Raw genomic sequence first — 12,476 nt, 5'->3', positions numbered from 1 at the left:
ATTTCTGCTAAAAGCCAAACAGACCATTCAATCTATTGGATCTTTTGCTAGTCCAACTAAGGCCTATAGCCTAAACAATTAATACTGTATAGATTTGCTTGCATTACAATGCACGGCTGCATCACAAAACAATGATTGCATTTTTTTTTAAAAATAGCTCTTTATTGATACATTTTAATTTAGTTTTTTTTTTCAAGAAGTGTTTGTGCTTTGCTTGAAGTTAAATCTATGCAACAAAATTAGGTTTATGTAAAATCATTATTATCACAAAGTCAACAATCTTGTTGGATCACTTGTAGCCAATATTCACTGGAGGCAGACAATGAAAAAAAATCTATTCACAGACAACATCAGAAACTGATGGCACTATTTGTTAATCAATGATCACCATTTAAGCAGTGAAAATGGAATTTGTTTTAGTCTGTGTGATGTACGAAGCAATTTTGAGGGAATCTCCTCTCAAGGGAACTGATTTACACGGGTCTGTGCTCTTGTTTGTGTTAACTCAATACCTAGAACATGAATGGATGGAGCAAAAGTCGATGGTGTTGATCCTCACCTATCTTTGATTTAAATCAGTGAACAAATGAAATCAGAGCAAACATACACCTGGAGGCTGCTCCTGCCATGATCTTATTGAATGGTGATCTGTTATTTGATTGATTAATTTACTTATTGTCAGGTGCACCAAAGTACAGTGAAAAACATTGTTTATGAGCAATACAGAAAGATCATAGAATGTACAGATCAAAAAGACAGGTTACATTGTACAGGGCATACACTAGGCGAGATCGATGTTCACAAGATCAGTATTATCTGAGGCTAGAGAGTTTATTCAGCAGTTTAATAATGTTTGTGTGTTGAAATCCACTTTCTCATCTACCCCCAAAAACCTTAATACCCTGCCACATAAGAATGTTCCGATTTTTGCTTTAAAAGTGTTAATGTCCTGTTTGCACTGCTTTCTCAGACAGTGAATTCCAAAGAGGTATAACCATCTGAGAGAAAAAAAAGTTTCTCCTCATCTCAGTCCTGAAAGTGAGATACCTAATTTTAAAACAGTGCTCCCTAGTTCTGGATTGTCCTATCAGTGGAAACATCCTTTCTGTATCCACCATGTCAAGACCATTCAGAGTTATACATACCACAATTAAGTTACCTCTCATTTTTCTAATATCCAGTGGAAACAAGCCCAGTCTATCCAACCTATATTGAGAACACAACCCACTTATTCCAGGTATCAATCAAGTAAACCTCCCAAGAAACTTTTCCAATGCATTTACATCCTTATTTAAATAAATAAGGAGACCAAAAACTGCCTACAGTATTCTTGATGTGTTCTCCCCAATGCCCTGTTTAACTGAAGTCTGATCTTCTCACTTTCATGTTCAATTCCTTTTGTAATGAACAGTAGCATCCCAAAAGCTCTCTTCATTGCGCGTTGCGCCTGCATACATGGGAGATAGGTTTCATTGGAAAGCAATAGCATTTATTGTCTATTCCTAATTGCACTTGAACTAATTGATCACTGAGGACAATTCAGAGGGTAGTTGTTAGGCAGTTATAAACCAGGTAAGGATGACAGATTCCATCTACAAAGACTATTAGCAAACTAGATGAGTTTTCCAGGACAATCGACAGTTTCACAGGCACCAATACTGAGACTATCTTTTAATTACAGACTTATGATTGGAATTTAAGTCACATAGTGGGTTTTGAACACCTGCCCCCAAAGTGTCAGCATTGGGTTCTGGATTACTTGTCTTGTGACAGTCATGAGAAGCAGGGCTTCTGTGACTGGTCTAAGAATGTGAGTAATGCTTTCTGCTGTCTTAGTATCCTCGGCTCTTACCTATGCCTCCAAATAGTTTATAAGGTAGTCCAGAGAGCAACCTACCCAACTTAGGGTGAGTGTATCAACAGTAGGTAGAGTACATCACCCTTCCAGAATGAAAAAGCAAGGCTTTTAATTTTTGTAATAAAAGCAAATTACTGCAGATGCTGGAATTTGACACCAAAAGAGAAAATGGTGGACAATCTCAGCAGGTCTGGCAGCAACTGTAAGGAGAGAAAAGAGCTGATGTTTCGAGTCTAACTGACCCTTTGCCAAAGCTAAAAGAAGTGGGAAATAGGGAGGTATTTATACTAGGGGAGAGAAGGAGAGTCATGGCTCCAGAAGCAAAGGTAACAATAAAGAGATAATAATGACAGTGCATGGAGAGATTATAGGGAGAGGAGCTGTGAATGACCAAGGCTGAAGCCAGTGCAGTGACAAAATATGTGGGGGATGAGGGGGATGGTGAAACCGAGGCAAAATGGAAAACAGGGGAGAAGGCTGGCAAAGGGGCAAGAGGAGAGGAAAAACGTGATGAGAGAGTGGGGAGCGAGAGAAAGAGAGACAATCAAGAAATAAGAGGTATAGAACAGTGAAAAAAATGTATTTAAAAAAGGGGGAAATAAATAAATGAGATAAAATTATGAAGCAGAATGAAAACAGAGGGGTTGAGATGGGATAATCATTTGAAGTTGTTGAATTCAATGTTGAGACCGGCAGGCTGGAACGTGCCTAGTCGGAAGATGAGATGCTGTTCCTGATTGCGTACAGGTCCTGGAACTTCCTGTGGCTTGCCACTTCAACACACAACCCTGCTCCCATACCCACATGTCTGTCCTTGGCCTGCTGCAATGTTCCAGTGAAGCTCAATGCAAACTGGAGGAACAGCATCTCATCTTCCGACTAGGCACGTTACAACATGCTGGTCTCAACATTGAATTCAACAACTTCAGATGATTATCCCATCTCGACCCCTCTGTTTTCATTCTGCTCCATAATTTTATTTCATTTATTTTATTTCCCCCTTTTTTAAATACATTTTTTTTCACTGTTCTGTACGCCTTATTTCTTGATTGTCTCTCTTTCTCTCGCTCCCCACTCTCTCATCACGTTTTTCCTCTCCTCTTGTCCCTTTGCTACCCTTCTCCCCTGTTTTCCAGTTTGCCTCGGTTTCACCCATCCCCTCCATCCCCTCCATATTTTGTCAGATAGCACTGGCTTCAGCCTTGGTCATTCACAGCTCCCTATAATCTCTCCATGCACTGTCATTATCACCTCTTTATTGCTACCTTTGCTTCTGGAGCCATGACTCACCTTCTCACAGCCTAGTACAAATACCTCCCTATTTCCCCCTTTTTGAGCTTTGAGAAAGGGTCAGTTAGACTCAAAATGTCAGCTCTTTTCACTCCTGACAGATGCTGCCAGACCTGCCGAGATTGTCCAGCATTTTCTCTTTTGGTTTTTAATTTTTATGTTTTTCTCAAATTGTGAACTGAAATGAGAAAAGCTGCTTTAAAGAATTGCTGAATGTTTTAAAAAGCAAATAAACTGGCAAGTATCATATTAAACAACTCTTTGAACAAGCAGTAATTGAAGGTTGGGCTGTAGACAAACCAGAGCTCTGGGAGTTATGTGTAGAGATAAAAGTGGATAGGAACAAGGAGTTGATTAACTACAGAATCACAGACAAGGCGGAAGTCTGATTCCTGATGAAGTGCTCCTGCCCAAAACATCAATTTTCCTGCTCCTTGGATGCTGCCTGACCTGCTGTGCTTTTCCAGCACCACTCTAATCTTGATATAGAATCATACAGTCATACAGCACATATATTCCACAACCACCTGATGAAGGAGCAGCACTCCAAAAGCTAGTGCTTCCAAATAAACCTGTTGGACTATAACCTGGTGTTGTGTGATTTTTAACTTTGTACACTCCAGTCTAACACCAGCATCTCCAAATCAAGAATGAGAAACTTAAATTCTGAGGCAAGGTTGAAGAATCTGGGGCTTTTCTTCTTTGAAAGAAGGGTGAAAGGAGATTTGACTGAGGTTTTCAGATCACAAACTAGCTGGATAAAGTAGATCAGGAGAAGCTGCTCTTACTCATAAAAAAAAGAGGGCACGGATTTAAAATAATACATAAACAAAACAAGAATGATTAAGCAATGTTTTCCACACAGTGAGTAGTTGAGGTATGGAATACCCTTACTTCCATGACTAATCACCATGATAACCAACTGGAACAAATAAAAATATGATCTATTAAGCCAAGCTTCATTCTGAATCTGACCTGTTCAATATTGCCACCAGTTGAAAACATTTAAGAGACACACTATGTCAGTAAATTTCAGAGATATGCTCATACATTAGACTGTACACAGCACATAACCCAAGAATACAAAAAAGCGCATACTCCCTTACCTCACATCACTTGAGGTATGACATGCTATTGGAAGCATGTTGCTTTATTTAACTTAATATATTAATGTTAGCCCAAACACCGATGTGCCTGATAATGTTTCTACATAATAGTAATAACTGTCTATCAGATTCTTTAATATCACAATATCTATGTCCAGATCCTTGTGTTACTGGAAATAATAAAATCAATAGTGCAACAGGTCAAATATCCTGGAGACAAATGCACACCAACTAGGGAGAGAATTGATTGTCAGCTTTTGCTCAGACAATCTGCCAATGCTTAACAACTTAAGATAAAAGAGTTTCAAGTGCTTGCAGTTTCTGCCACTGATTCTTTGAAGAGTCTATATAATTGACACTTAATTTTTTTTTCAAAATTCTATCGTCACTTATGATTCATTGTTCCATTTTATGGATCTGGAGTGTCATAGCTTAGAATGGAGGGTATTAGGGTCTTGGGTAAAGTGAATAGAGAGCCACAGCTTGGCATAGAGATTATGAGGGACCATGAACCATAAATCCTTCAAAGCTGACCTGAGTCCATGAAAACTGTAGAGCACAATACAATGCTCATTCCCACAGTGGAACAAGCTAAGCCGGGGGCGCTGGGTGTGAGGTCGTGCTGTGAAACATCCTGCTGAAACTTCAACAGTGAACTGGTGGAAATTATGAAATCCAGGAGTGAGATCAGGAATCCTGGAATCAGATCCTGCCTGCCATTTTCTCACCTCTATGAAACTCCATGAAAATGCAGCCCCTAATAACCCCAGGAACTACTAGGAGGCCACAAAAATGTTTTTGTAATTGTAGATTCAAGCAACATCTTAATATTTTTATGCTTTATGGCTGAACAGTACAGATTGTGTGCATACTTTTGAGCTGGTACTCCCGGTTTACATAGGGCCACATTCCCAGTTACTTCACTTGTTGTCACCCATAAATTACTCAACATTCTACCTGTGTTAAATTTTAATCCATGCATTAATCATTCCCAGAGTGTGATGTATTTAATCTGGGAATACTGCAAGATGGCAACAAATATTAACGTTAGCTCTTTATGTAAATTGCAAGTGTTATTTTTGGTCAGATACACACAAGTTCATTTCTTGGTTATCACTTGTTACGACAATGAACTTGGTTCGACCTACATGTGCTCATCTTTTACGCTGTACTTTCTTAAACAGTCTAAATAATGCAAAGAAAAAACATGGTCTTCTGAATTGAATGGACCTTGACATCGATATGTCACTGTCAGACAGAATGACAGGCCAATAGCAAACAATGAGCTCCTACCGACAAACAGCTGACTACTGAGCTGCAACTGGATATGTCCGTCAGAGGGGGCCTCTTGAGCTTTTCTTGGCAGGTGATCCACTTGAAGGGAGGCCTCTCTGATGTTTCGTTCTGCTTCAACATAATGCCACTGATTGTCGTTCAAATGCGTAGGTGATTTCACAGTCACCTCAAATGGTCCATTACCCACATCAAATGAAAGAACCACCTCAGATGGAGCTGAAAAAGAAATCACACAGCATGCAAACAAAGGTAACTAGCTTTGACCTGAAGAGAAGGTTCCTGCACTGGACAGAATAATGTATTTATGTTTCTTTTCTGACAAAATGCAATTAGGCCCCACTGTATTAACAATGACCCATCCTTCGAAAATAGCAGAAGAAATAGATTCATTTTTCATGTCTAATTTGGGTCATTTCACATAACACAAATAGAACCTGGGTGGAATATATTATGAATGGAGAGTTAATTTTAATTTATTTTCTCCTAGTAATCTTTTGGAGGGCCAAATATTTTTGTGTATAAAAACATGTATTTTTTCAGTGAGCAGAGAAGGGGTGAATTCTTCTCTGTTCAACCTGCTGGGTTAATCACAAAAAAAGGTTTAAGTTCTTTTTGCACAAAATTATGCTTCTGTTGAACTAAAAAATGTAGCTTGCAACTTTGCTGTGAGCAGTATGGAGGCAATTAACAAGATTTGCTCGAGTCAAAGATCAAATTTATTAGCAACTAAACCAAGAAAAGTAATTGAAAAATGCAACATTAAGTAAACACTTTTCATAAGCTTGGGCACACATGCACACGTACAAGATAAAACGATAAACAACATATTCTTGAGGGTACTTTATTTGTCTTAGATATCTAAAGTTTTAAGTTGAAGCCACTGTGGTTTAGGCTGACCATGTTTGCACAATCAAGCATCAAAGATAAAAATCACACAACACCAGGTTATAGTCCAACAGGTCTATTTGGAAGCACTAGCTTTTGGACCCCGGCTCCTTCATCAGGTGGTTATGGAGGTTAAGAACAGAATTTATAGCCAAAGGAGTCCAGTGTCATGGAAATGTGATACAGTAAGCATCTTAGATTAAAACTTTCATCTTTTATAATGGGATATGCTGGTTTCTGTTATTTGATATGGAAATCCCAGAACTTTTTTAAAATTACATTCTGAAGATAGCTCAGCTTTTTAAACAATAGGTGCAAAGTCTGTCTGTGCTCCAATGCTACGTCAGACTGACAAACCTGTGATGTAGTTTTACAGAGTTCTACATGAAGTCATGCTGTTCTTGAGCAGAATAAAATGGAATTCTGCAAAAACAAATTTAGTCCATAAGCTCATATGTGTGCGCATCTAGGAATGACAGATTGTGTGTGATAGAATGTGTGTGATAGAATGTGTGTGTGATGAACCTAAAGTCCTGGTTGAGGCTATCAGCTTCTGCTCAGCTGCTCTGCATTGCTGCTTGCCCCATGTTCCGGACCAGTGAAGTGTTCACCTACTGGGAGAGAACATTCCTGCCTGGTGATTGTTGTGTGGTGCCCATTCATCTGTTGTCATAGCATCTGTTCAGACTGGCCAATGCACCATACTTTGTGGAAACCTCGCCTGCAGCAGATGAGATAGACCACATCGGTCAATTCACATGAGTACTCACCACGTACATGGTGGGCGGTGTCCCCATGTCTGATGGTGTTGCCCATGTCAATACTCAGACACATCATGGACTGGTTGTTGTGGCAGGGTTGTACGCTGTTGTCCTGAAGTCTGGTCAGTTTGCTACGAATCATGATCTGTTAAAGGTTTGGTGATTGTTTAAAGGCAAGAAGAAGAATCGTGAGGAAGGTCTTGGTGAGGTGTTCATCCTAATAGATAATGTGTTGCAGGCTGTGAAGAGTCTGGCCTAGTCTTTCAGCTCCTGGGGAGTACTGGACAATGAAGGATATCTTACCTGTTCTAGCCTATGTGTATCCCCTGAGGAAGTCATTCTGGTTTCTTGCTGTGGCAGTTGTTGAGTTGAGCATCGTACCCCGTTCTTATGAGGGCACCCTTGAGCATTTTCAAGTGTCTGTCATGTTTCTCCTTATCTGAACAGATCCTGTGTATGCGGAGGACTTGAACAGAGGGGATGGCTGCTTTAATATGTTTTGGGTGGAAACCATAGAAGTGTTGCATTGTGAGGTTATCTGTGGGTTTGCGGTAGAGTGAGGTGCTGAGAGGTTCATCCTTGATAGAGATGCATGTGCCCAAATATGAGACAGATACTGAAGAGCAATTCATGGTAAGTCTGATGATGGGATGAAACTTGTTGATATCACTGTGTAGTTCTTTCAGTGACTCCTCGCCTTGGGTCGAGATGACAATAATGGTATCAAAATATCTGGTGTACATAGTTGGTTGGAGGTCCTGTGTAGAAAAAAAAGTCTTGTTCAAACTTTTGCATGAACTTTGGCATATTGGGATGCAAATTTGGTCCACATGGCTGTTCCATGTGTTTGGATGGAAAATTGGTTGTCAAAGGTGACAATGTTGTGGCCGAGAATGAAGCAAATGATTTGTAGGATGATACTTGGAGATTGTTGTTGGTATTGAGTACTGAGGCTGTTGCCGCAATGCCTTCATTGTGGGAGATGCTAGTGTAGAGTGCTTTAACATTCACTGTGATGAGGAATGTTCTCAATTCAACTGGTCCGTGGGTGCTGAGTTTCTGTAAGAAATCTGAAGTTTCAGGACAGAAGCTGGGGAATCCCCTGAACAATGGGTTTCAAGATGCCTTTGACATAATCAGAGAGATTCTCACACAGGATCCCATTGCCTGATACAATGGGACGTCCTGATATGCTGGCTTTGTGTATCTTTGGAAGGCAGTAGAAGTTGCCTACGTGAGAAGTATGTGGGAATTCTGAAGGACTGGATCAAAAGTCCTGATCAATGCTTTGAGTTCACGAGTGTGTTCTTTGGTTGAATCGCCTGGGAGTTGCCTGTAGTGTTCCTGGTTGTTCAGTTGTCGGTACACTTCCTTAATCTGTTCTAACCTGAACGACATTGGCTCCTCCTTTATCTGCTGATTTGATGACAATGTTGTGAGTTATTTTGAGAACATGGATGACACTGCATTGTGATTGGACATGTTTTGTTCTACCTTATGGGTGCGGCTGATGAATCTGGCATTCACATATTTCCTGACGGTTTGAATATACATGTCAAACCCAGGGCATGGGGACCAAATTTGCACCCCAATATGCCAACATCTTCATGCACAAGTTCAAACAAGACTCCTTTGCTGCACAGGACCTCCAACTAACACTATACACCAGATATATTGACAACATTTTCTTCCTCTGAAGCTATGGTGAGGAGTAACTGAAATAACTACACAGTGATATCAACAGGTTTCATTCCACCATCAGACTTACCATAGATTACTCTTTAGTATCTGTCTCATTCTTGGACACATGCATCTCCATCAAGGATGGGCACCTCAGCACCTCACTCTACCGCAAACCCACAGATAATGCCAAAATGCTACACTTCTCTAGCTACCATCTGAAACAGCCATCTCCTATGGACAAGCCCTCTGCATACACAGGATATGTTTGGATGAAGAGGAACATGACAGACACTTGAAAGTGCACAAGGATGCCCTCATAAGAATGCAGTATGATGCGTAACTCATCAACTGCCACTTCCAATGTACCATAGCAAGAAACCATAATGACCTCCTCAGGAGACAGGCTGCAACCGACAGGGTACGCTTTGTTGTCCAGTACTTACCGGGAGCTAGAAACTACGCCATGTTCTTCGCAGCATGCAACACATTATCAATGAGGATGAACACCTCGCCCAGACCTTTCCCATGTCTCCTCTTCTCACCTTTAAACAACCGCCAAACTTTAAACAGATCATGATTTGTAGCAAACTGCACAGCCTTCAGGACAACAACACTATGCAAACCCTGTCACAGCAGCTGCTGCTAGACATGTCAGAGTATCGACACAGGTAAAACCATTACACATGGGAAGACCTCCCACCACATATGTGGCAGGTACTCATGTGGCTTGACCAACGTGGTCTATCTCATACACTGCAGGCAAAGATGCCTGGAGGCATGACACATTGGCGATACCAAGCAGACGCTATAACAATGGATGAATGAGCGCTGCACAACAATCATCTCTCAGTCAGGGAACCCTTCAGTGATCCGGGACATTCAGCCTCGGACCTTCAGGTGACCATCCTCCAAAGCGGACTTTGGGACAAGCAACAACACAGAGCTGCTGAGCAGAAGCTGATAGCAAAGTTCGGTATCCATGGGAATAGCCTCAACCGGGACCGTGGCTCACTGCACAATACACACGCACACACATACTTACATACTCACAAACCCAGACAGACCCTCCCTCATACACAAGCTCTCTCTCATATGCACACACATACCCTCCCACGCTCACACTTACACATGCACCCTCCACACATACCCCATCACACTGACACACACGCTTAACCAAGCTTACACACACACACATACATACAAACACACTCTATCACGTGCGCTCACATCCATCCGCACACACTCACATGCACACCCAATCTGTCACTCCTACATGTGCACACATATAAGGTTATGCAATGAATTTGTTTTTGCAAAATTACTTTTTATTTTGCTCAAAAACTGCACGAGTCCATGTTAAACTCTGCAAAACTGTGCAGAGGGTTTGTCAGTCTGACATAACATCGGGGCACAAACAGACTTCACACCTATTGTTTAAAAAGCTGAGCGAACTTGATAATGTAATTTGAAAGAAATTCTGGGATTTACATATCAACAGAACAGAAACCAGCATATCCCATTATAAAAGATGAAAGTTTTAATCTAAGATTGTTTACTGTATCACGTCTCCACGACACTGGATTCCTTTGGCTATAAATTCTGTGAGCACGATCTTAACCTCCACAACCACCTGATGAAAGAGCAGTGCTTCAAAAGCTAGTACTTTCAAATAAACCTGTTAGATTATATCCTGGTGTTGTGTGATTTTTATGTGGATGACACCTTTGTAATCATTAAAAACACAGAAATAGAAAACACACACCGAATCATCAACGCCACACTCACAGGAATCCGATTCACTAGAGAGGAAGAAAAGGACAACCAATTCCCATTCCTAGACGTGATGGTACAGAGAACACCGAACGGAGAATTCACCACAAAGGTATACAGGAAAGCCATACACACAGACCAAGTCCTGAACTACGAAAGCAACCAACCCAACACACACAAAAGAAGTTGCATCAAGACACTGTTCAAAAGGGCCATAACACACTGCAGTACACCAGAACTGCAAAAAGAGGAAGAAGAACACCTATACAATGTATTTGCCAAAAACGAATACCCCCGCAATTACATCAACAGATGCCTAAGGGAAAGACAACAGAATGAGGACATGCCACAACTCAAAGGATTAGCCACGTTACCATACATCAAGAACATTTCTGAACTGACAGCCAGACTACTACGACCACTAGGACTCATAACAGCACACAAACCAACAGCCACTCTCAGACAACAACTCACCAGGACAAAGGACCCGATACCCAAAATGAGCAAAACCAATGTAGTGTACAAAATCCCATGCAAGGACTGCACAAAACACTACATAGGACAAACAGGAAGACAGCTAACGATCCGTATCCATGAACACCAACCAGCCACGAAATGACACGACCAGCTATCCTTAGTAGCCACACACACAGATGACAAACAACATGACTTCGACTGGGACAAGCCAAACAGAGAACAGCCAGGAAATTCCTAGAGGCATGGTACTCATCCACAGATTCTATCAATAAACACATTGACCTGGACCCAATATACCGGCCACTGCAACAGACAGCTGGAACTGACAACCGGAAGCGGCAGAGACAGGCCACTATAAATGCCGGAGGAGACAACACAGAAGCGCTTCACAGGAGGCTCCCAAGCACTGAGGATGTCACCTAGACAGGGGACAAAACGTCTGCAACACAAATTCCCAGCTCGGCGAACAGAACCACAATGATTTTTAACTTTGTCCACCTCAGTCCAACACTGGCACCTCCAAGTCAAAGCATCAGAGAGAGTGAGAGAGAGAGAGCGAGGGAGAGAGAGAGTGAGTCATTATATTTAACGTCACTGAATGTTCTTGGAGGTTACTCCATATTTCTGGACGTATCTGCTCTGCAGCAAAAACTACAGGCCTGTAATCAATGCTTCTGATGGGTTGAGAATGTCATAATTGGGTGTTGGCCCACAATGGAGTTATTCCATTTCTGCAACTAATTCCCCAATGCCAGAGTTCCCTGTGATCCTTTGAAATTGATGGTGGGGATGGTGGATCATGAGGGGTGGGGGTGAGGTAGTTGGGGGAGGGGAGGGAGTGGTGTCAATCTCCCTTTTTGTGGAACAAATTTCAGAATTAGGTCTTCAAGTAGTTCTTGTCCTCTAGGCAGAGATAATTGACGTTCTCACGATGACACATACATTCCAAGCATTTCATTTTTATTCCCTTGTAAATAATGATATAACCTGGATGTAGGTTTGCTCGCTGAGCTAGAAGGTTTGTTTTCAGACATTTTGTCACCATACTTGGTAATATCATTAGTGAGCTTCCAGATGAAGCACTGGTGGTTGGCCCACTTTCTATTAATGTGTTTAGGTTTCCTTGGTTGTTTTTGTCATTTCTTATAGGACGTCATTTCCTGTGGTGATGTTATTTCCTGTTCTGTTTCTGAAACATCTGAAAACGAACCTTCCAGCTCAGCAAGCAAACCTACAGCCAGAACCTCAACCTGAGCTACAAATCTTCTCAAAACTCACTAATGATATAACCTTTATCGGGCCGGATCAATTTAAATGCCCCACCGCGTTTCTCTTTTAACCTCAAAGTCT

At 41.3% G+C, this 12,476-nt stretch overlaps 1 protein-coding gene across 2 annotated transcripts in view; it reads right to left on the bottom strand.

Moving 5' to 3' along the window:
* Positions 1-12,476, bottom strand: part of LOC140482415 (contactin-associated protein-like 5) — an 878,213-nt gene that overhangs the window by 296,891 nt on the left and 568,846 nt on the right. For both annotated transcript variants that reach the window (XM_072579896.1, XM_072579897.1), the window contains one exon: positions 5,548-5,766. In XM_072579896.1, the coding sequence (XP_072435997.1) occupies positions 5,548-5,766 (219 nt within the window). The remainder of the gene's footprint in view (positions 1-5,547; positions 5,767-12,476) is intronic.

Source organism: Chiloscyllium punctatum, chromosome 10, assembly GCF_047496795.1.
Source record: "Chiloscyllium punctatum isolate Juve2018m chromosome 10, sChiPun1.3, whole genome shotgun sequence".
Classification (NCBI taxonomy): domain Eukaryota; kingdom Metazoa; phylum Chordata; class Chondrichthyes; order Orectolobiformes; family Hemiscylliidae; genus Chiloscyllium; species Chiloscyllium punctatum.
This window is presented reverse-complemented; position numbering and strand designations above follow the sequence as displayed.